The sequence below is a fragment of the Anguilla rostrata genome, chromosome 2 (assembly GCF_018555375.3).
Source record: "Anguilla rostrata isolate EN2019 chromosome 2, ASM1855537v3, whole genome shotgun sequence".
NCBI lineage: Eukaryota > Metazoa > Chordata > Actinopteri > Anguilliformes > Anguillidae > Anguilla > Anguilla rostrata.
The window spans coordinates 44,992,532-45,018,652 of NC_057934.1; the positions used below are offsets into that span (position 1 = coordinate 44,992,532).

Here is a 26,121-nt window from a genome sequence, read left to right on the forward strand (position 1 = left end):
TGGATGAACAGGCTAATATGCACATATGTGAGACTCTTTTCTGAAGGGTAATTAAAAAATATACATTAAATATCTATAAATATAATGCCAACAGCTTTCTGCAGAGAAACAGTAATAACCATAATGCTAATTATCACTGTAATAATCATGAAAAGTTACTATAAGACACAAACTAAGACAAAGAAAAAGAGAAGTTAGGTAAACTAGACTACAGAAGAACAGCCTGTTTCCTACAAGTCCAGGGCCCAGAAACCCAAATAAGCTCTTGTAAGAGAAAGTGCTTCCAATGGAGCGATATTGTTGTGAAGTTCTGAGCTCGGAAAGACATTCTGGAAATGGTTGCCTTAAAACATTTGTGGAACAACAGATTTTGAAGCCATACGTGGTATTTGACTGTGGGAGGCATTCTACTTCGCTAATCTCAGGTACACAAACCAGCAGCATGTACAAATGAAATTGCATGCATGTCTGAATAGCCTTAGAAGTAAAACTGCACACCTCAATTCAATAGAAAACCGCAGAAACTGAAATAAGTACACAATAAGTCCCTTACACGGATTCATGCAGCAATAAATGCTAACGTGTCTCACCATGGGATTTCTCTGGTTCAAAGATTTAACAACAGAGCCCCTTCATATTGCACAGTTTGACAGATGCCAACACGTAGGTAAATCTGCAAATTACATGAGAAATATTCCCGTACATAATTCTACTCAAACATTGCATGGGAATACGAGCTGTGTGCCTGTGTTGATCAGGCAGAATGCGAGCCGTCCAGACGTCCCTTCAGAACGTGCTACCTCACGGAGACAGCGGCGCTGCGGAGGAATGAGAAGCCCAGCGTTTAATCCGCTTCATTAAGGGGAGACGCGCCGCTGTTTGCTTTCCGGTCGACGTCCTCACATTCGGGAAACGGTTCTTCCGGGAGACAGTGATTCAAATGGAAGTCTGCAGCCTATTTCACAGGTATGAAACAACCTATCCAACCACCATCTTAGGTCATTTCCCATCAACCAGAAAAGGCCGGTTATATATTCAAGGTTAATTATTGTAAGGTCATCGTCTACAGGATGAAGGTGAAAAATTAAAACCCCCAAATAACCATTAACATTCAATTATCTTGCCACTTGTCTATTCTAATGTCTGTAACTGAGGACCTAGCCTGTCTCCCGAAGAAAGTCAATTGATTCATAATTGATCTTGGAATAAATTACACCCTTTCCTTCTAATATACAGCAGTTTCTTTTTACATTCATTGCCTTAAGTGATTGAGCACATCTTGCAAAATGTCACAGCCTCCACAAGCGCATTCATACTTTAAATCAGGTGTGCAATCTTATCAGAAAATGGCCAGTATGGGCGCAGGTTTTTGTGTGAGACCAGAACTAGCACACCTGATTCAACTAACTAATCTTGGTTTTCAATCAAGACCACGATAAGCAGAATCAGGTGTCTCAGCACGGAGATAAAACAAAAACAGGCACCCACATCGGTCCTTCACGGATAAGATTGGACACCCCTGCTTTAGACGGACCTGACCGCTTAAAACCACTTGAAATCTGATATCCCGCCCTGAGGTCCGCACCTCCAGCGTCACGGAGCGGCGTCTGAGCTCAGAGACCGCCGTCTCCGCGGCGACGCGTTCAGATTAAGGCCCGCGGTCGCCGGCGAACGTGCCGAAGCCGCGGGAGGGAGCGTGAATCAGCGGGGAGCCATTAGCGGCCACGGGGAACCGGTAAGCAATGACCCCGGCTTCTTCGGAGGGAGCCCAATAAATTTTCAAAACTCCCCCGTCCCCAGAGAACGGGGGCTGTCTTTAATTTGGCTTTTCTACAGCACATTACGACGGCCGCCTCCGAGGATAAATCACATTTTATTAACCCCGCGGATCGATGATCCTCACTTCGCCGCGCCCCCTCCGAGCCCGTGCGGCCGATCGTTGCCGCGGCGCTCCCTCTCCCTCGACGCCGCGGCGGTAAAGGATCGCGGGATGCGGACGAGGACAGGAACGGCGCGCCACTTTCGCTTGCTCACGCGCTCATCGCCGTGCGACCTGCCGGATCGGGAGGGGCCCATCCATTCCGCGGCAAACGGGTGCCACTTAACGGAGAGGAGCGCGCGTCGCCGGCATATGGCTCCGCTCAGCTGCCAGACTCGGCGGGGGCGCTCCCCGCCATCACTAATGCATCTCCAACGCAAATGGAGCCGCGCCGCTCCCCCGGTCGGACTACACCAGCGCCGGCGTGTTCATCATAGCTGCTCTGCGGCTCCGGCGCGGCCAGCCAGTTAGCTTAATCAGGGGGAGGCGAGCGCGGTCCTCCCTCACAGCCCCGCACCTCTCATCTGCTCTGGGCCTCCTCCGTCTCCGTCCGCAGCCCCGGCTCATCCATCCCTCACATCTACAAATCCCCGCGCGATCGCACGCTGTCGGACAGACTCGGCTGAGAAATTAACCCCGGGTCACATCGCGACCGTTTCCAAAAAGATAGGACGGCGGGAGTGGAAGGACGGCTAGCCGAGGAGGAGAGGAGACGCGGCCATCTACTCCGTAATGAGAGAGAAAGTTTTCGCCGCTCGAATACAAATAACCTTTCCTCACCTGTTGGAGAGCTCCCGCAGATGCTGCTAGGAACTGTGGCAGTCGATGGAGTAGCACAGTAAAGCAATACGCCACTCCAGCTGGCACGGCCACATTAGCAAGTTTATTAGATTGAAACACTGGTGCTCCCCCCTGTGTGTGAATGGTTACTTACTGTAAGCCAAACTTTAAAACCCAAGTGTCATGTCCACAGGGTATACCACTCCTGCTCAGTATTATATTCAGAGACCAATTATATTATTACAAATGAGTACATTCTACACCACTGCAATATATGCAAAATCATTAAATATAGTCATAAAAGTAAAAAAAAAAAAAAAAATTACAAATTACACAAGATTAAATGGTGCTTTAAAAGGTATTTACTCAAATCAAAGTAAAGAATATGAACATGCCAATAATAAAAAAATATGAATATGAACAATTCTATTAGGTTACAGCTTCAAAAGTCCACATAATACAACATACTCTGGTGGAATTACAGAAACTGTAGAAATGATTACATCTATTCATTTCCTTACTGTTTGCTGGCACAGATGGAAGAAGAAAAAAATGTGTCGTGTGAAATGAAGTCCACAAAGACTGGCTGTTGAGGACTTTTTGTACTGCGGCAGCGTGTACAAAGTGCTAAAAGCTCACCGGGGGGAAAAAAACTGTTTATGAGAGAACAACTGCCCAGCTCAACAGAGCAGCGTGCCATGGCAGGCCACCGGCCGCCCCGGCAGCTGACTCAGAGCTGAGGACATCACAGCTCCCTGCGTTACGACCTGCCTTGCCTAAACGCGCGCTCCGCTCGCTAATTTCATGGCTCTCTGTGCCGGCGAGCATTTACAAGTGCATTCTCCACCTGGTCCTCAGGAATTACTTACATCGGTTAGCCTCTAACCTCCCGGCTGACCAGCGGGCTAATTAGAATGCATTAGCTACAAGGAAAAGGGCCCCTTGTCCTTTTAAATCTAAATGCCACCCACAGAGAAGCAATGAAAAGAAACAAGATGTTTATCTGGCACGGAGTCACTTTGCTAAATCCAGTCTCCCTGCTGCAACTTCCGCAATGCAACACGGAGGTTACCGATAAACGCAGCTAGCACACAAAATGTGCCAAAATAACTTAACTTAAAATAAAAACTAGAAATGATGAATAAATACATATCAAATAATGTCATAGTTCTAAACATATTGTACAGTCTACACTCACAAGTATGCATGTTCAAAACTGTGACTTCCCGCATTCTCTAAACCTGGTGGCTTTAGATGATGAATTTAGCTTGTCGCTCACAAATTTAAGAATTTTTTGTGTTTTTAATTTTATTGTCAAGCTTAAGACAATGGTGGCCATACACACTGCCCGTAGACCTTGAATGTAGACATGGGAGAAAAAAAATCCTCAAGCATCAACATAACAACTTCTTTCCAATGACTTTCAGTTGAAACTTTCAAGCATTTGGAGAAATTGTTGCAACAACTTGGTAAGTTATTCACATTTTACTTCAATTTTCATAGAGTTGCCAGTATTGTTATATGAAGTACAACTCTCCATGGGTTCAAGTACAACAGCTAACCCTGAAGCTGCATCTGAGGTTTAAACACATCCAGGCATGAAAAGAAACTGCCCAGCATTAGACTGGAGTAGCAGAGTGAGAAGAATACTATCTCAGACAAATACTGAGATACTTAAATGAATAGTGCAGGTAAGTACAAAGCACTAAGGGGAAAGTAAAGGCGTAGGTAAGAGTTCTTACAGACCTTTCCAGAGATTAAAAATGTTTTTCTGAAAGGACAAACCTGCCACATTAGCCCTGCCACATTCTGACAGCAGCCAGACATGTTTACAGGGACAACAGATTTATTTATTCAATAAAGGATGCATGTCACCGAGATTTTCCAAGAATAATGACAAATTCAATTAATTTAATTAAATAAGATAGTATAAAATATTTGTTAATAGAGATTTAAAATGACAACAATTCTAGAATAAGCTTACACATTGCCTTTTGCATAGGTTACAAATTGCAGAATAAAAGTTAACTGTTACCCAATGTTGTTTCAAAATAAAAAATTAGCAATCTATAAGGGTGGTCAATTCTTGGTTCACCTCTGAATTTTCACACAATTCCTTTTTCAATTCTAACTGATAAAGTGAATTCATTGCTGTAAAATTAACCCTCGAATTATTGAAAGGATATGTTGAATAAACTAATACAGAGAACACAGAACTTTAATTATGTCCAAATACAAAAGTTTATGTTTATCTTGAGCCCAACAATGGTTCCATGATTAACCACAACATGCATTGGTGCAAATACTGAAAAAAGGACCAGGAGACATTTTTCAAATCTTCAATCACCCAATTTTGGTGGTCACGTGCCCATTGTAGTCTCATCTTCCCGTTTTAAGCTGAAAGGAGTGGAACCCGGTGTGGTCTTCACCTGCTTCAAGGTTCAAGCCCACGCCCTTCTGTCCACCACCGTTGCAAACAGCTGTTATTTCAGCATTAGTGACCTTTCTCTTCGCTTGAACGGGTCTGCCCATTCTCCTCTGACCTCTCTCATTAACAAGGTGTTCTCGCCAAAGAACTTCAGTCTACTAGATGTTTTTTATTTATAGCACCATTCTCACCATTCTGTAAACCCTAGAGACTGTAGTGTGTGAAATCCCAGTGTGTGTGTGTGTGTGTGTGTCTGGCATGAGAAATCATACCATGGTCAATGGCACTATTCACTTACATCACGCGTCTGGCCCGTCCTAATGATTAGTTGAATAACAGTTAAACCCCTTCCCCATGTCTCCATGCTTTATATATTGAGCTGCAGCCACATGATTCGCTGTTTGGATGAGCAGGCCATTTGCATTAATGGCCAGCTGTACCCAAATAAGTGGCCACTGAGTGTATATTTATTTATTTATTTCCTGTTGTGGTCTTGTCAGATTAATACCTCCGCTTCTGTTGTCTTTTCACATTTAATCTGAACGGCCTGTTAAAATGCAGTCACCCGAGAATGTCTTCCCGAGCTGTTAAAGCAATCTTTCACAAACTCATCTGCTCCAGATGAATGAGGGGCCATAGATATGTAGCTATTAAGGATTCATAATTCATGACCAGCAAACAGACAAATCAAAATTTGGGAGGAATATGAAGTAGCATATCAAATCATACAGCAAGCCCTATAAATGGATCAGCTGACAAAGTACGTTGAGCTCTCGGAGCAAAGTTTAAAATTTGAGAGTCAACACTGGAATTACAACCTGGGAAGTACTGATGCCTCAAGCAGGAGGATGAATCACGTGTAAAATGAAACTCAGAAAGGAACATGAACGTTTTTCATAAGCACGAATAAAGCGAATCTCTTTCGCATGAAGTCCTTATTAAACACGCTGCCATAAAAGAGGACTCTTGATAAAACAGCACAGCATGCACTAACGTGATGTCACAAGCCATCAAGCTTCAAAATTCAGACACATTACTGGACTCGCAAGCTTTCTTCAATATCAAGGCGTTTATGTAATATATGAGAAACACGCTCACATTTCGCCGGTGTTTCTTTCTGATTAATTCATCATCAGTGGAGTTTATCATTATTCCACATTCCATTGACATGCAATTTCCACCCTGATTGGTGATTAAATTCAGAATGAGATCATTATTTCAGTCCTCAGGATGCACAGTGCCTTACCACCTGCAGCTAAAATGATTATGACTTGACTAGATTAACAAATATCATTTCAGAGGAGTAAGTTCTCCTTCAGTAAATGTCTCACCTTTAAAATGAAAAGGCCAGGCCTTCCACGTACAAAGCTGTTTCACAGCAAAAGGCATGGAGCCTCACATATCTCCCAACGGTTTTATTCAAACGTGGGCTCAACCCAACAAATATATCATAATATGCAATTATTTTACTTAATGTAAATTGTAAATCAGAGGTATACAATCCTGACGCCTTCAGCTCCAGACCTAAAATAATTAGTCTGGTCTACTTCATATCCAGATTAAATTAAAAGGTTGGAGTTGACATAAGTAATGTGACTTTGGAGGAATGGTAATAAATCCAGGGCCATTGCGCAGAAAAGGGATCATGGTTTAATTTCGGGTGGTATGTTGCTTTTAAACAGCAGAAGAAGAAACTCAATGTTCCTTATTTTAGCCTTTACAAGCGCTCTCCTATAACAACAACACGCTACGGGCTATTTAGGACTTCTGTATTGATTTATGCAGCATGTCAACTGCCCATAGACAATCACTTAACCATAATTACATTTGCAGACACTGCAAATCTTTGTGACAAGCTAGACTGATAGTCAAAATGTCATGTTCCATGATACTAAGGATACTAAACACAGTGTGCATGCCTAGCTGAATTAGTCTGCTCATATTTAATGTACAACAGAACTGTGCTGTTGCTATGGAAACCCCCTTGATCTACACGTTCCAACTCTTTGAAACAATTTACAGAAAACTTTGAGAACACAGACGGATATACATGCACACGAATGTACACATGTACACGCACACACAAACACAGACACACACAAAAATAAATTTTAACAATTTACCAGGAAGTCAATTTTGGCCATATTGGAAAGCCAGGATTTTAAAAAATGGTATGAAACTGGAATTGATTTTTTTCCCCCATCAAAAAGGAAATTCACTGCTTGTCACTTCGATCTGTGTTTCAGCCCACCAACCCCCCCCCCCCCCCATCACGCACACACACACACACACACAAAAATCCAAGTTGCTGAAAGGTTGAGCCTGTGTTGACAGAAATCTAAGCACTCACTGCAGGTGAGGGGCCTCTTCCCTCACCTGTGCACTTTGCTCAGTCTGTCCACTGCTCTCCATAGGAACACTAAACACGAGCCAGCACAGCTTACCCGGGGGTCAAGTATACAAGCGAAGGGAAAGACAATCTTTGGCAGGGGAAGCAAACAGTCCCGCAAATGATGCAGCATTTGCCCACCTCAGCAAGCACCCTGCCACTCTGCAGTACTGGCTCCGACACAGAGGGCTGCATTTTTGGCACCGGTGCCCCTGAAGGGGAGCGAGAGCAAGGCCGAAACACACGTTCGCTGCAGGCCTCAGAACCGGCCTCACTTGTACTGTCCAAACCACCAACAGCTTGCTACATAAACTGGCTGCGAAGTGCCAAAGCCTGAAAGCTCCTCCAGCCCAGCCAAATCCTGCCTTATGGCATTTCTTACAAACAAAACCACACAAGTAAACAGACCAAACACTGTTCTTCTAAAGAGAAGACAGACTGCAATCCCTCTTCATGCCTGACACATACAGGTCCAGTGGCATCTTTGACATCCTGAACATTGCCCAGGTAATATGACACGCTTGGCAACTTGCTGCAAGCCAGGCAAATGCCGTTTTCCATGGAGACAATGTCAAGAACATGTTTAATGCAATATATCATAGATGATGCATAGCACTGAGGTACAGAGCACTTATGCTGTGTAACACAGCGCTCTTGTTTATAGGCAAGCTTTCTTTTAAGTGGAGCTACTTTCCCTGAAGCTTAACAAAAAGGACAATTTACAATCTGTAGGGAACATCAACCAAAGACAGTCTCAAAAATGAGAATATTCTCTTTGGTAATATATTTTAGAATGAACCTGTACAGTACTGAAGATAAATTTTCAGAGCATAAAAACAATGCAGTGATGTTTCTGATTTAAAAGGTCTGAACTCCCTCAGTGTCTTCTGTCTTGTAAATAGTAAACCATGACGCATGCTAGAAACATACTGTAATCTGAAGAGGAAAGGGCAGCTTCCTGTATTTATGATCAGTTCAAGTAGCAATCTGATGTGCAAATGAAAGCTTACAAGATCACAATATGGGTAAATATCAGCAACAGTGTAACATGTAAGAGTGTACATCTGAGGGAAATACTCTGTAGTATTTACAGTGTGTATAACTTGATTTAAAAATTCCATTAGCTATGAGATTAGGGCACATGAAAAGATGGCATTTCATGTGCATCCAATACTGTTTACAAAAGCTAACAAATTAGCAAATGACTGCATGTAAAGAGTAACTGACAGTCCAAGAAAAGAGAAACATCTGTAAATATAGGAGAAAAAATAAAAATTAAATAAATAAAAAAACCCCAGTCACAACATCAGTAGACAGCTGGCTCTGTGGACAGGTGTTTCTAGCATGCGTTATGGTATACTATTTACAAGACAGAAGACGCTCATCGTTTGGCCTGCTATGCACCCTGTGACAGATGCAGTCACCTTGAAGCTTCGTTTCAGATGCTCTTGCCTTTCTACGGTACGTCGTAGCAGCCTGCCTTTTGTAGCATTGGAAGGCAAATTTTCTCATAAAGGAGCTTATCTGAGGGCTGAAATGGCTGTAATTATGATGGCGGAGTCTTCTGAATGTGACCGGAAGGGCCCTGCATCTGGAGCAGAGGGGACTAATGGGAGCAGAGCAGTGCGTAGAGCGGTGCTCACACCAGGGCTTGGCTAGCCTATGAGGACACGGAGCTCCTCCTCCACTAAACCTCCATTAGCAGACACGCATCATCAGCGGGAGAGAGGAAGTATTTGGATGGCAAATAAAACAGCCTTGAGGTCCTATGAACCATGATAAATTGCACTTGTGTTAAAAGTTGCCCATGATGCAAATCGTGCTAGTCAAAATATAGAAGTATCATGCACAGCAAGGCAAACAAATAGAGATTAATTTAGGATTATGACAAAAAAAGGAGTTCATAGCCCAATGCACTAAGCAACACTGCGAGCCGAGCACACTGTTTGTACCCATTACAAACTCAATCATTTTTAAATGCTAAAGCTCTTCAGCATCTTCCATATTTACAATTTATGAATGAAATTCATATGAGTTTATCACTGCTTGCTTGCAGACTAGTGACTGAAAAACATTTGCAACAGAAGGTACACAATGATCCAACACAAAGAACATATCCAGCAGCTGTCTTGTACTGCATGTATATACACTACACCCCTTCTAATTAGAGGGTTTGGCTACTTCAGCCACTTCACTGAAAGGTGCATAAAATCAAGCGTACAGCCATGCAATCTCCATAGACAAACATTGGCAGTAGAATGGGTCGTATTGAAGAGCTCTGTGACTTTCAACGTGACACTGTCAGAGGATGCCACCTTTCCAACAAGTCAGTTTGTCAAAATTCTGCCCTGCTAGAGCTGCCCCGGTCAACTGTAAGTGTAGTTATTGTGACGTTGAAACGTCTAGGAGCAAGAACAGCTCAGCCACGTAGCAGTAGGCCACACAAGCTCACAGAACAGGACTGCTGAGTGCTGAAGCGTTTTGCGCTAGGTCTGAGTACAGTCACCAACCACCCCACTGAGTTGGGGCTAGCTCAGACAAGTTATTGCATCATCTTGGAAACAGTGCAGTATGGTTACAAGGAGGCCAGTGCTTTGAATCATACTCTATGAGTGAACACATACAGTAACTACTCCTGGTTCATACAACAAGTACAGAAAAAATAAAGATAAATTCCCGTGTGCACCACTTATTAATTTCTAAAAAAACGTTTCACCCAGTTTCACCACAGAGGACATAGCTTATGCTAATTGAATATGTTGAAAAGTTATTTATTATCTCCTCAATTCTCTGACCCGTTAACCTCAATGGAAAAGAGAAATTAGAGAAAAATCTAATTCTGGTCACAGTAGCTACTGAAACTGTTGTTTTACAGCAGTCCACCACATGTGACATTCTCCTGTTTATGGAGACCAGCACTTGCCAGCAAACTAATTCCAAAGTTCATTCATGGCTCCAGTGCTGCCCCAGAAAAAGCTCAGTACACAGTTTCATTTGCCAAAAACGTAAAACCATCCAAAAAAAAAAAAAGAGGATAGCAAACCAAAACAAGCTTAACCAGGGTTTGAAATACAATGTGAAAATCAACACGGTACTAACTTTGCAACAGCGATGAGAATTCTCCTTCCTCCCAAAAGGTTGCCAGACACCTAGTGTTAGAACAGAACACACACAAAACATGTTTCGATACAGGGCAGTTGTTCACGGCCTATTCTGTTGACTTTCTCATCAGCCCATGCCCATTAATCTCTCTGCCCTCTCTGAAAGTCATCTGTGAGACCTTTCTCACTGATGACTTTCAGAGAGGGCAGAGAGGGACTAAAAAGCCATGTGGAGGCCCAAATAGGTAATAAAATGTAAGGCATCCTGCTGTTCACCATGACTGGAAACATGCGTCACCTTTCTGTAGAAGCACCAAACCAATGATTCACATAAGGAGTGGCAATGACACCACAGGGCCACCACTACCATTCAGAGTTAGAATGCCCAAAGCTGCAGTAATAAAATAAAAGAACAATCTGTGGAATTCAACTGAAATTACCAAAGTATACATAAGACGCACAGGGATACTACAGTACCAAATGCAACACAAAACTGATTCAGTCCTACTGTGTTGATCAAATTGGACCTAGAAACCAACTACATATTGGCTATATACATGACTGAACCAATTCCCAACTCAAATTGTAAAATAAATTATCCCTGTGCTAGCCCTGTGCCAGTCCAGCGTGCATTCAAACCCATATTAGCACAATGTGTGTCTTTTCAAAGCGACTGTTATTAAGCCAACACATATGAAATTTAATCTTGATACTGATGACCTGAAAAGCTATAGACGCATCTCAAACCTCCCTTTGTAACAAGATTACTAGAAAAGGCTGTTGTTGGGCAAGCCCATTATAGTTCGGACCATATCCTTGAAACTTTCCAGCCAGGGTTTCGATCAAACCATTGCACTGAAACTGCACTTATCAAGGTCGTAAATTTTATACTAACGTCAACAGACCTCAACTCCATAACCACTGTATACTATTGCTTCTTGACACTGTTGATAATGAGTTCCTACTGGACAGACTCCAGAGCTGTATTGGACTTTGTGGACAGGCACTCTCCTGGTTTAAATCATACATATACAGTAAGACCCAGACTGATCAGCTATATGATGAATTTTCTAATCTCTCAAAGGTGAAATACGATGTTCCACAGGAGTCAGTGTTAGGACCACTTCTCTTTTCAATGTATATGCTGCCCGTTGGTAATATAATCTAGAAACATAGTGTGGCGTTTCAGTGCTATGTGGATGACACACAGTGACACACCTTAATGAATTTTATCAATAAATTCTGATTTTTTAAAAATCCTACTTGCCCCATAAGGAGATCAAATGAAAAGACAAATCCACAAATGTGCCAGTAAGCATCAGTTCCAATATCCACGTTTTTGTCTTTTACGGAACAGAAGCATCAAGACAAGGTTCTCAACAGCTGACAGAGCAATCGCTTTCCACCTCATGAAAGCAGAGGAAAAGGCAGCCACAGAAGCAAAATAAAGCATTCACACTTACAACCCTGTTCATGAATATCAATAAACTGCACGAGGCTGCACGAAAGAACTTCAGGTAAAAATCTTATTTTTCCTCATCCGTGTAATTGCAAAATACGTGAATACGCACAGGAATACGGAATGGAGAACCACAAACACACAGATCCATTTCCATAAAAAGGATCTCAGTGATGTCAGAAAACGGCTGTCCAATAATAGGCTGAAAGTTTATCACAGCTGAAAGTTTCAACCGAAGAACAGCAGGACGTAGCATCAAAATCTTCTCACGTACGGCAAATCTGTCAAACACAACTGCGTCTATTGTTTTCTCTTTTTCCACGGCAGAGGCAAACATAAATAAAGCAGGGTTATAATAACGCATTTAATTAGCAGTATTGATTGCTTATCTTGAGAAGTTCCTGAATTCCTGTAGAGATGTACACACTAGGAGGGTGGTTGGATTTGATATGCATGGAAAGTGAAATAAATTTAGAAATGAGGAAAAAATAACAATGAACTGAAACATAAAACAATGAACACATAATGCAGTGTATTTATCCACTTCATGGCAGGGTACATTAGGAGAGCCGGCTCTCCTGTTACTGCGAGTTAAAACAAATGTTTCAATAATGATTCTCAAATTATTATTAATCCTCCATTTGTGCTTGATGTTGCAGGAATCTGGATTTTTTCAAGCTCCAGTAAATCCAGCTCTCTGCTGAAGAGGTCCTTCTGCTGCACAGCAGGTTATATCCACCTGCTGGAGATTGGCTAGAAAACAGGGACAATTACCCATGCCTGACACATGCAGGTAGAGTACGACCTATTAATGACATGATAACATACAGAAGCAGCCACCCTGCATAGGATTACCTCACAATACCAGGCTAACGTGGGCTTTCAGATAAGAAATGAGAATCTCCTGGCCAGTGGTGAGAACACTTGCTCTTCACCCCAAGGCTCCATACTTTCACTGATCCTGACCTCTGTCCCTTCATCTCTACTGCGGATCAGGAGCATTAGTCTAGACTCCAGAAACAACACCTGCTAGTGACAAGCACTGTGCCCTACACTACAGGTTAAGTTGAGCTCTTAACATCTGGCACACTGTGGTCTTTGCCTTCTGCCTGGAATTAGTCGATCCAAAATCTAGGCCTACTGTATATGCATTAGCTGCATTACCAGTCTCCTGACTTGGAATCAAATGACTTGGCGTTCATTTTAACAAGATTTCTAAGCCACACTAAAGTGGATAATGTTTAATTCAAGTCATATAATTAAAGCTTTATCCCATGCGCATACTAAAGACTGGAAACTAAGCAAAAATAAGGATTACGAGCCACCATCTAAACATAAAGTTAAGTGCTCCAGTGTGAGGGCTAAAAAGAAAAAGTAAGAATCGCTTATGAAATATGAAGTGACAGCACACCAGTATGTAAGCCCTGGGGCTGCAGCGGAACGACATTAAACAGCTACATTTCAGAGGGCTGGTAATGACAGGCAAGTTCTATAACATAACTCAACTCGCGTGAACTACTGGCGGGTGGAGCGGTGGACAGTGGAGATATCAATCCAGCGCATCAACCCAAGCGTGTCACAGGCCTCCTGGGGAACGGACGCTGGAGCCGACCCTGCATTAAGGGCTCTTCCAGCGCCCCGCCCCCTCCCCTCCTCTCCTCTCCTCTCGTCTCCTCTCCGCGCGGGGAGACGGATTTGCATTTGGCCTTTTTTTTTTGCGCCAATCGTGATAAACGGGCCGACGGCGGGCCCCGTCGACGTGCGAGCGGGCTGCGAACCCGCACCTGCAGACCGGGCCCGTCCTGGGCAGGTGGCAGACGACAACCGCGGCCTCCGTTAATTAATGTGGGGAGAGCGGCCATCTGCTGCCAGGGAGGACGAGCGTCAGCGCGTGCGACTGTCGGGGGAAGACGTGCTCTCAGGCACGCGCCAGCGATACAGTAGGCGCTCTTAAAGACGCCCACTCAACATTTAGCCCGCTGTGACAGGGTGGCTTTCATTACCCAGAGAGGCTGCTGGACTAACCCCAGCTGCGGGCCAATTAATTCCTTTTACCACTTAACCCTTTATGGCCCACTCGCTCCTTCTTTTGGGATGCCCTCCTAGGCTCACGCCACACGTCAGCCTAGATCTGACAGTCCTCAGTATCTTGGCAATAAATATCAATTGACACAACAAAAGTAGGCAAAATATGTTTTTAACTACAGATAACTGAAGAGGATCACAGAGCTATGTTCAACAAATATCACTTTTCATGGGAAAATAAAGCTGCCGATTCAATATAGTAATATCTTCTGCCGCAGCGGTTTTATTTACACCAGGATAAGTCTGTGCACTGCCTTCATAACCCTTGGTCCAACAGCCCCGAGTGCTTTAACTGCGCTGCATCCTGTCATCCTCATTGGTTTGCTGGAGCAGAGAGTGCGGTACTTCTGCCTCAGGCACAGTTAAATCTTCAAATGAACATCTTGGGTCACCCTGAACTTATTTAGGTGGCGCACTTTAAATGGCTTCCAGCGCGCAGTAAATTAATTACCTACGAAACCGCCGTCTGATGCTAATGTTCTAACTGCATTATCTGTGCGAGAGTCGGCCCCGCTCCTCAGTCGCCACAATATGTCATTTTAAACGACTGAATATTCTCACCCCTGCGGCTGCTGTTCTGACATTTCCCAGCGACGGGGACGGGCCAAAGGATGAAGCTGAACTGCAGGTTGAGAAACTCCAGCAAGCCGTTATGTACTGAGTGGAGGTCTCGTGGACGTTTGTTACGAAACATTGCCCACCGTAAGCTGACATACCTACCGTTATGCTAAAAGCATCGACTGATTACTAAATAACCTGTTTTCTTCTTTTAATGACTGTAATTAAACTTGTCTGAAGATCAGGATCAATCAACAGCTAAAACAGAGACTTGGTTTTACCCCCCAATTGCATTGCAAAAGGATCCCCCCCCCATCAGCTTAATTTATTCACGTTCCAAGTGGCATTCATTCAAGTCAAAGGCTGATTATTTTGACACCCCCCGCTAGCCGTGATGAACCCTGCTTTTATGAGCCAGAACGGATGAACCGTGTTCCACAAACTCGCGTTATGAAAACTGAGTAAATAATGTTTCGCCATGGTTTACCAGTCATGGTTAGGCGAAAAATGAAAACTAAATGTGTTTTTCTGACTCACTGCGTTCCTTTTTAAGCACTTAACCTCTGAAACAAATAAAGCTTGTTATCGAGCCATCTTTATCAAGTAAACAGAACAGTACAGTTCTGTTTTAGCAGGGCACTGAAGTGAGGGAAGAGAAGAGTGGACTAATATGCTAAAATGCAAGCAAAGTTAACATCAAAAGCAAGTTTTTAAAGAGACATTTCCAGTCCTCTTGGCGGGAAATCAAACCAAAGGATCCTTTGTAAATTCTACAAGCAGCCCACTGTGTTTGTTTAATAATAATAATACATTCGTATATATTGTGAAGGCTACATTCATTTTTGAATTCATGTTTTAAGCAAAATCTCTTGTTCCTAACAGGATAAAATATGCTATAAGCACAGAAACTTGCTTATTAAAAAGCTCCTCTAGGCCAAAACCAAAAGCAGCTTCCAGCAAATTCATTATGCAGCATAGATGTTCTGAGATGGGAAAATCAGGTGATATCAGATGGCATACATTTCAAACTCCATTAAGAGACAAAAGGCACAGTCCTTTCCCCCGGACCGGTCCCTTTCAAACTACCATACTTTACTTTCATCCTTGACTTACAAGCCCATTTCCCTCACAACATTCAAAGAAACTGAAGAGAACAGGATCAAAACTACGCTGAATAAAAGCACTGTCTGACCAGTGACTGAGGCCTGACGGTGATCTAACACATGCACCTCACTCTTGCATCTCCAGTGGCTGACAGCGAAGTAAGACCCACCCCTCATCATGCAACAAGGCAACATGGAGAGTGCTGTTGCACAGACAGGCCCACTTGACTCCCTCCATTTTAATTTGTATTTGAAAGGTGCTTTTTTTTTTTTTAATGATCACAAAATGGCTTTTTCTCCGCAGAAGACACAAAGGCGCGGCGATCCCCCCCGCGGTGTTCTTCCCACGCGAATGGAGCGGCACGCCGGTTGCCGCTGCCCGTGCCGAGCGGATCGGCACGCCGTGCCGGGGACCATAATCGTTAAAGTGGATCTGTCTCCGGTTTTCCGAGGTCTTCTCTCTTGATAGTCCTAATCCCATAATCGGGTTCATCATCCTTTTCAGCGGCGTCACTGCAAACTGTGAGATTATTTGCATCTGCTCGCTGCAGATTCCGCCGTTCCCACGGCGCCCAATGTTACCATGGGGGCCATCTGTTTCGGGGCTCAAGCTATGAGCGCTTCAGCAAAGCTCTGCCAATTACCACCCCAGCAGCTGATCAACACACTAACCAGCACCTTACAGGAACACCCTAAACTTCCCTGCCAAGGTGGACATTTTCAATCTCTTTTTCAGGCAGATCTGAAGTCGGCCTGCATTCACCAAGGTACAAATCAATCTCACCTCACTTCCCCTTACATATGAAACGAACACTTACATTCCAAACTGAAAACAAAATAATCCACTGCAATAAAAAAGTCTAAAACTGATTAGAATACAGCATACTGACATGGATTTCCTAATAAGTACATTCGTTATGGCTTGTAATGCATCATTATGCATTACTATTATATCTCAAGCTGAATGTAATGGCAGAAGTAAAAGAAACAGTCCTGGTAACCCTAAAGAGGACTGAGCACAAAGCAACCATGCATGGAAAATCAGAGTGAGCATGCCCAAAAACAAAGTCTGACAGCCAACTGTGTTGGCTATTTTTGGTCCAGGAAAATTTTTAACCATGTCAAAATCCTCCATTTTGTAGGCCACAGACGTGCATGCCCTCACGCTCTCTCTTTGTGTGTCTCTCTCTCTCACACATACACAAAAACACAAACACCTACGTACACAATCACTTGCAGGCACACACACACACACACACACACACGCATATATAAAAAGGGAACTTGGCATATAAAATGGTGGACTGCAGAGGCGATAGTGTTAGAATGCTACCATCAGTCATCAGGCTGACCTGCGCTACGTTTGCTGGGCTGATCGCAGACCTGCGGCAACGCTGTTAATACATGTACTGAGCTGCAGGAATAGCCTACAGAAGAGCCATAGAGCTTTCTTTGCTTCTTTGTGTGTTTGTGTGTGTGTGTGCGTGTGTATATGCGTGCGTGTGCGATTCAATGCTGGTTTTCACACACACTCCGAGGTTGTCCCATTTCAAAGTAGATCACAGCTTGTTTGCCTTCTATTGGAGATGAGAGGAGGCCGAAAGCCAATCGGCCCGGCTGCCTGTTACTTCTCGCCGCTCGCTTCAGTTAGCAGGGCGTCCCTGGGCACTGCAGGACACAGGGAGGCATCAGCAATATGAGTTGCGTGCCTCTCTTTCGTTCCCGCTCCCGCTTTCCCTCTCTGCCGATATGCCTTAGGGATTCTCCGTACCTCTCAACCTTTAGAATTATGTCCTTACAGCAGCTGGTCAGAGCCTAACACAGATATTAAGCGATCACCTTCACACAACCACTGTTTTATCACATTCTCGTCAAAACAACCACAGCCGGGCTAGCAGGCTAACCCCAGGGACTCTGAGGGAAACAGCACAGTCTCCGAAGCGCTCCCTTTATTTCTCTCATAGATAAGACTCCTCTCTGCTGGCTTTGTCAGCATACTTTCCTGGAGTTAAACCAAAACAACTATTAAAATATTTATAATTACTTAATAAACGCATCCATCTCATTGGACAAAGCATTTTACTGCACCAGTGATTTAACGTTTTTTATATAGCTGCACTACAAGGTCATAAAAATAAATGGCACGTATATATGAAGCTAGTGTTAAAAACTAGTTAATGAATGATAAGAAATTGAGTCCTAAATAATAAATAGAAAGCAATGGCAATTTCTCCTGAAAAGGATTTAATATTAATTTTTTAATCGCAGGCAGAGACCATTTAAGCATTCCTTAAAAAAAATAAAATCAATGCTATTTATCTATAAAATAAATAGATTTTCAGTGTGTTCTGTCTTATATAGCTCTGGGGAGGACTGTGATTGCTGCTAATTTATGCCTGCAGACCTTTTAAAAACGTAAACGGGCAGCTCAGTTTAAAGAGCAGAAGGAAAACAATCCCACAACAGCAGTGAAGACATTACAGGCACTAAAGGGCTCCTGAAATTGGTGACAGGCGGCAAAATTTTGTTGCCTGTGAAGTTTTTACAGCCGGCCTGAGCGTAGCACTTTAATGGCTCAGAGCAGGAGCCGACGCGCGGACCAAAGAAAGCATGTGGCGTGCGCTGTCAAATTGTGAGTGACAGATGGTGTCACTTCCCTTTCAACCGAACCGTCTCGGCTACGATACTAATCGGCACTTCCAGCGACTTCCCGTATAGCTCTGCGCTTCCAGAAGTGGAGACAGAACAGAAGGTTCATTTACCCATCCAGTCTCTATGATGCAATGGCAGACTGTTGTGACATCTTTCCAAACAGGGCTTTTAGAACAACACTTCAGTAAGGAAAGTCTAAGACAAATTTATAGAGTCATTCTGCACTTTATGTGAGAGCTGACGCAGGGAGACATTCCAGAGATGGGGAGAAAGGAACGCTGAGGCGATGGGTGCTACTTCGCATCATGGAGCTCGCATGAATAGTCTGTCAGTACTCCAGACGTGGAAGTGGAACTTCAGTGTGAGGACCTCCAGCAGAACACCAGGAGTGGCACAGGGCAGCCAAACGATCACAGGTGGCAGACACGCAAGGTGAAAGTAAACGAGCGAAACCAAGCATTCAAGCTTAGGCGCTTCAAATATTGACCCCTTCAATCAAATTTGAAAATGTATTCCAACTTCACTAAAAAATGAACAATTACCCATGGTATGGCAGCTTTTTAAAAAAAAAAAATCTCCCTTAGATGAAAAGACAAAATTGAGGCATTACATTTTTAAGTTTAAGTCAACCCAACTATAAACTGCAGTTTGCTTATCCAATTAGATTCCAAGGATCCTGGGACATTATTGATGGACTTGGCTTTTCTGCAGGTGCCAGCGACCCATTTGTGTGATGATTCAGCTAAATCCATTACCCAGAATTCTCTGCACGGCCGAACATCTCATTCTGTGCAAATGGTCTGATATGAGCCCGGCAGGCAGTGCCCCACGCCCCATTCTGAGCCACTTTCCCGAGAGAGAAGGTGTCTGATTCAAAGGACAGACAGAGTGGCAGGGCGTGCGTCTGATGATGGGTGATGAGGGTAATGGATCATGGGGTTTATTTTTCGCCGTGAGTGGGGTTTCTATTTCACGGGCGACGTGTACAGAGCCGCTGTACACGCTGTGCTAAGGCAGTCCAGACAGAATATTCTGTTTCGATGATAACGCTCCAGGTAAACAAACGGCTCGGGACCAAGAGAGAGAGATGCAAAGAGAGAATGGTGAGGTATTAAAGGCGTAAGGTACAATTTTGTTCTAACCACCACGTTGCATCTGTGCCTCTTCACTTCGACTTTCATAATTCCACTGCTGCACACGGGTGGAGCCGTAAATACCACAGGCTGTAAACTGCTGCTGGAAGGACAATCAACATGGCTGCAGTCATCAGAACACAGGGCATCAACGCTGAGTAGTGCATACAGCACCTCTACATGGGATCCCTGGGTCATGGAACCTCAAGACAGGTTCCTGGAAGAGCCATAGCCATGGCCCAGGGACAAGATAATGGACTTAGACTTAAAAGAAATACAATACTTTGGGATAATATAATGAATGTAGGAGGAATTGAGGAAATGCAAATGCATGTGGACTCAATGAAATGAGAGGTATGTGAAAGTATAAGAGGGGGAAAAATAGATACTTATGGGAATGAAGAAAGAAAATTCTGAGTTATCAAGGATGTGCATCCCTACATAAGTGTCTGCAAAAATAAGTCATCGCCTTGGACCTCTAAAGGACCTAGAGAAATTATAATTACACTCTTAAGAACATATGTTGTCATACAACACATCTTATTCCTACACTGGATACTAGACAGTTTTTTTCTACCTGGGGGGGTGGGGTGATACAACCCTATTCCTGGCCAGATTTGAGCAAACTAAAAGGAATGTAGAAAGCTTGCTCAGGATGGCATTTAAGGGACATTCGGAGAGAAACCAATTAACAGGTCACCCAGTACCATAGTAATTTACACCCAGAATTATGTGGTTATGTATTTTGTTGGTAAACCTGTTTATGCTTATTAGCCTTAGACAGCATGTCATCTTGCATTATGCTACAGGTAGAGAATGCGTTCATATTTGCTCTTACAGACTTAAGTAAACATGTTATTTAAATAAACCATCATGTTCTCATCTCATCTGCATTTTCCAACTCTTGTCCAGCTTCCAGAATACTTACCCGGTTTATAAGAATGCACTAGAGCTGGTGCCAATGTTCTAAAGTGCAATGGTGTCTTGGGCAAATTGGGTCTTGGATTCAGAGCCCCTACACCTCGCTCGGAGTCCCAAGATACCTCTGAGTTTTAGCAGCCCAAGCCATCAGCCCTCTGAGTACCGAATAAGGTAACAGGTCCCAAGTACGCCGGATTTCAGGAATAGAATTCAAGTCCCAAGACCTCCGAGTACTGAGACATGTACCAGGTCCCAAGGCCTCTGAGACAAACTCAGAGGGGTGCTGGTGCCAGGCATGGACTCAAAGATGTAGGTATGCTGCCCAACAACAAAACATACGTATATGGCTATTTCTGGTTTCCACAGCATCTTTCACTCTTACTAACAAAACATTAGGTTTTGAAAATTAATGGAGATAAACTTGTCTTTTCTCCCAGTGACAAAATATTTGGATTTTACAAGAGACATTTCTTTCTCAATTTATTCACTGCATTGCTCTTCTGCATTCACAGTATACTGTGGACATGAGTGGCTCAACCCATTGCCCACGACCAAGGTAGGCCCATCATTTCTTATTTGCTTTTGTTAAGACAGTGATTCAGCCAGCTGGCCTTTGGGCCTTTGTTACATTCTTGAGTAAACACAAGTACTTGCTTTCTTATTGGCCAAGGATCTTTCCTGCATATTAGTGTTGTGAAATGGCTGTTATATACCAAATTTTTTGTGAAGGTACAAATTCCAAGTAAAACCAGAATAAATGTAATTGAATGTCTGGCGCAGTAGTTTAATAGTTTACTAAAATAAAAAATCCACATCCATTTTTGTATAAAGTAATAATAATAAGTAACAATAATAATATGAAGTTCATTCACAGGCTAAACATCTAACTTGATTAATTCCTGTACTCTTCTCATGGCAGCTGAAACAGCTGAAGCTCAGGGGGCATGGGTTTGGTGAGCATTTGAATGGGAGACCTCTGCTTTCCTCCTTCCTGAACCAAGTACAAATCCATTGTCCCAGTAGAGTGATGAGGGCAGTGAGCTGTAGAAGATGCGGGCCCCTCAGACGAAATGTTAAATCGAGGTCCTGACTCATCTTGGTCATTAAAGATTAAAGAGTAAGGGTGTTAACCCCTATATCCTGTCCAAACACACACACAAAGTGGCTCTATAGATCTAGCCACCTACTCGTCCCTCACATCTGATTGGCTCTCCCCTGCTTTCCCTGACCACTTTGATTCCCAAGTCATCACTTCAAAAGAAAACTGAGGTCTCAGTTGCCATTCAAAGGTTTCTTGTTTTAAAAAAAAGTAGAGATCGCACATAAGACAGAAGAGAGAGCAACTGTGATTTCATTCAAAACACGGGGAGCAACCTGAATGGTCACGGCTCAAACTTTCAAAATGGAAAAAAAATGGCTGCACATACAGCGGCACACACTTTGCTTTTGGGAAACAGAACTGAGTGTTAGGTACAGATGTAGCCTGCTGCGTTCTTGTATAGGGTAAAAAAACAGGCAAATCCAGGATTGTTCACAGTGAAATTCCTGTCCACATTTACCAAATGAACACGCCTGAATCTGGCATACCTCAAGTGCGACAAAAGCAAAGATAGCCTGAATAATGTTTATTTGGAGCCTAGAGGTGACACCGCACAAACTGTGAGGACAGTACGCAAATACTGCATTTGAACTACCTGTCCATGCTCTTTACCGCCATGGGAAAGATGCTCCTAACTTTCATTCAGGCACGAGAGGACTGCCCTGGCTAAGTGGGGGAGGCAGTTCCTATCTGAGCATCCCCCCCACAGGTGTCCAGGGGGCAAAAAAAGAAAACAAAAAGCATCAAAACCTATACACTGCCACGTCATGCAATACTAGAGCTATTTTGTGTGACAAATGATATCCTGGAGCCGCAAACACCAGCCATTTTTTCTGCATGGAAGTGTCTCCACTTCTTGCTTCTGGCTTACGGCTCATTTTAACCGACAAGTCACAGTCAGAATTCTGTCCACGGCTCTGAACACTACACATGGAAGTCAAGCTTCTAATACAGAAGCTACAGCAAATTACAATACTTTACTGCTGTGCCCATTTACAGAACAACTGTCAGTAAATTCCATACTAAATCAACAAGTAGCGGAGGGCAAATTTTCACAACACTTGTGATCAATAGCAGGAGCGATGATAATAATAAATAATTAAATTAATTTCAATAAAAAACATTATTCCATCACATTATGAACATCTTGAACAACAGCTTGAAGCCGGAACTACAAAGAATATGTAAAACGTATTCCATTTCACATATGTATTTTAAACTGTTCTGGATGCCTGCCAATGACATCACCAACAAACAAAACCTTAGTTACCAGTCTAGAGACGTGAGGGATAGCACCTCTCTCTGTGCAGAACCGTAACAAAAAACCCCTGTGAGGTGAACTCACTTCACAGCAACTTCCTTTTCATTCTTCACAGCATGAGAGCTTTACCAGGATTTCAATGGAAAAGTCCCCCCCCCCCTCCCCAGTGATCTGCTCAGACTGAGTTACTCTGTGCTTTCCAGGGCCTGGATCTGGCAGACCTGCACTGGCACCACCTGAAGGACCCGGCGCGTCCATGATGGGGTCATTTCATCACACTTCATTATTTATCTGTCTAACAGATGCCCTTATCCGAGGCCACCTACATCATTAACATATTGCCAATTCACAAAGATATTTATAGGGATGTTTACAGAGGAAATGCAGGGCGGGCGCCCAAGGGCGCGACAGACGCGCGCTAACTGGGGCTGGACAACCTTCGGCAACCTTCAGGTGACAAACGCTGTCCTCTGACTGATGCGCCACATCACTGCACACATGTTCTCCCACTGAAAACGGCCCACATACCTATTCTGTCAGCATAAAACACCGCAGCTGTCCAGGGCCTAATAACGCAGTTAAACTTGCTTAATTACAGCGTCTGATTAAACAGGGACTGCTTAGGTGGATTAGTACCATGTGGACACTAGATTGCTGACATTCATCAATTTTTCCTTACCTGAGTGTGAGGAAATGAACAATGGCAACAGCAGCAGCAGCAGCAACATGGAAAGGAAACAGAGAAAACAATTGGCTGTGAGCTCCAGTAAACAAGATACACGTAAACAGAGCACAGATCACACATTCCGAGCTTTATTTGAGCTTTGATTTCTGTAACTGGGTTATATACATTATGTATGCAGTGAATGCATACCATGGTTTGAATGATATACAGCCTAATGCTGAGTGTTGAAATTGGTGAAATAAAAGAGAGCCTGAAATGTGAATTTTCCAAAAGACGTAGCACCGTAAGACACAGTCCACACTGCTATAACCCATCTGTAGTTGACAAATGTTAGCAAATAACAATGCTACTGTCTTGTGTTTTCATAAATGAAAACCTTACACACGCATATATGTGTTGATTATAGAGAAACAGAAAACCTGTCACTGAAGGCAGAATGATACATGGCCCAGCCAGAACAAGCGGGGGACGAATCCACCAGTGTCATAAAGGGCGTGGCCTCAGTGAGGGAGCAGTGCGAACGGGGTCCGCCAAAGAGCACTTCTGCAATTCTATTTGCACACTTCCGAATGCTCAGCGGAACCTGAACTGCATGATCGTTAATGAATACTTTGCATCTGGCACTGTGTGGTGCAACACAATAAAAGGTGTGTTTTTACACAAGAAGGACCGTTGTTTATATTATCCCGCGGGACACTGCCCTCAACTTTCAATGGACCCAACATGCAATTATAGTGGGAGAGGTGTATTTTCAGGTTTTATGGTGTTACTCATTCTGGTTTAATAACCATACAAAGAGGATCTATGTACAGAATAATAAGCAGCTTGAGAAGCTGTAATTGCTTGCCCTACTTCAAGGTTCATACCCTGCTGGCTTGACCGGTCAGCATGCAACTCTGAGGTTGGTATGTTTGAGGTTGTGCTCTATATTTGTGTGTGTGTGTATGAGCGTTTGTGTGGGGAAAAAAGTGCTTAACTTGTGCAGATTTAAGCACGCCTATGTCAAGCCAGGATCGGGTCTAAGGAGAGGGAGACTACAGCACTTGTGGTATATGAAAACGGTGTTTAGAGATGCCATTTGTCAAGTCTTTACACAGATCAATAAATCTCTCATTGATTTTACATTCCTCTCCTTCCAGCCAGTGTCAGAAAAAAGGAGGAAACAGAACAACATTTTATGAGCCCGTCTCCGTGTATGCATTTCATTTAAATAAAAGATGACCAGTGCGTAACTTAATGACACTGGTGGTGAGATTAACAGAAATTTGTCATAAAACATTCAGAATAATGACCAACGGTATTTTGACAAGCCATGCTACCAAATGGTTTCTTCCTTTGTAAATTCTAAATTGACTGGAAAGAAAAAAAAGCTAAAACAAATTTCAATCTTATTATTTCACAATGAGCGCAGACAGCCCTTATGTATGACATATTTACTACCACAAAGAAAGGATTTTGGACAGGCAGTGAGATATTACTCTAATGTATTTAAAGGTCAAGGCTTTTGAGAAAGACAAATTACAAAAAATCAAGTCAAGTTCACTTTGATAGAATAAAATATTAAAATAAATTTTATCTGAGCCTGAACCAACACCTCCACTACACCTTACAATAACATAGCTAAAATACAGAATGCAGGCCTATGTATATAAGGGTTGGGAAGGTTATTGCTGCAGTGTAAACCATTACTGATTACTCTCTTAAAATTGCAATTAGTAATACAATCTTTTTGATTGTGTGATTTGTAACGTAGCCTAATTACTTTTGATTATTTTTAAACAACTGCTTTGAAAGTTAGTGTAAAAGATTTTTCCATTCAAAAATTATTTCAGTTAGACCAATATAAACAGGCAGATACAGACTTTCTATATCCAACAATATATAGGAAATAAAATAAATCTTTGTCCAGCCTTGAAAATTCTTTTTAACTTTATCTTGTTAAATACAGACCAACATAAAGAACAAGTAATGTTTGTTGTTGGAAATAAAACAAATCTATACCAAGTCTGGCAGTTACACTTTTTCACTTTAAGCTAAACCAACATAACAACAAACAAATACAGCCTTTTTACCTATAACAGTATGTTGAAAATACTATAAATCCATTTCCAGCCTTGAGGTTTTTAATCATAAAAAAATGTGTGTGGAAAAAAACTGCATCATGAAAGATTGACCATGAAACGCATGCAGGCACTGGCAAACAGCAGCCACGGGAGAAGGTACCAACCTGCGTATGTAACTACACAGACTCATGCTTTCCATTGCACTGGCGTTTACTGTAGGCTTGCAATGGACGACAAAAGTTCTGATGTAATGAATTATATTTCATAATTTGGATTTAACTGAATATTATATTTGATAATTTAGCTATAATCATTTACTTATTCATTAAAGTTGATCATCCATAATGTATTGCTAACAAACTAGCAATACATTGAATACATGATGCATGTATTTCAAAAAAAGCAGTTTCATTTTTATTCATATATGTTATTCTTTTTTAAACTTTATTTCACCAGGCAGGTCAATGGAAGATAAAATCTTATTTGCATTGACAGCCTGGCAATAGGCAGAAAAACCTCTTGGGGTTACATTATTACTGTAGCAATGTCTAGTTGCTGGGGCAAGCTAATTTTGATGAATCCCAG

At 42.8% G+C, this 26,121-nt stretch overlaps 1 protein-coding gene and 1 long non-coding RNA gene across 8 annotated transcripts in view; one reads left to right on the plus strand and one right to left on the minus strand.

Annotated features, from left to right (window-relative positions):
• mad1l1 (mitotic arrest deficient 1 like 1) overlaps positions 1-26,121 on the minus strand; it is a 233,550-nt gene that overhangs the window by 49,197 nt on the left and 158,232 nt on the right. For 3 of the 4 annotated variants that reach the window (XM_064322504.1, XM_064322503.1, XM_064322505.1), the window contains exon 18: positions 21,278-21,469. The exons of the other annotated variant lie outside the window; for it this stretch is intronic. In XM_064322504.1, coding sequence (XP_064178574.1) covers positions 21,293-21,469 — 177 coding nt within the window. In that variant the 3' untranslated portion in view covers positions 21,278-21,292. Of the gene's footprint in view, positions 1-21,277; positions 21,470-26,121 lie in introns of those variants that run through there. 4 annotated transcript variants of the gene reach the window in all.
• On the plus strand, positions 267-24,139 carry LOC135248178 (uncharacterized). 4 transcript variants are annotated; one of them, XR_010328378.1, is made up of 6 exons: positions 267-966; positions 11,875-12,034; positions 12,636-19,861; positions 20,420-20,741; positions 20,941-23,241; positions 23,473-24,139. It is a non-coding gene; the product is annotated as an uncharacterized LOC135248178 (long non-coding RNA). The 4 variants fall into 4 exon arrangements; XR_010328379.1 differs by having other exon boundaries at positions 20,941-20,984; positions 21,348-24,139; XR_010328377.1 differs by having other exon boundaries at positions 20,941-20,984; positions 22,992-24,139.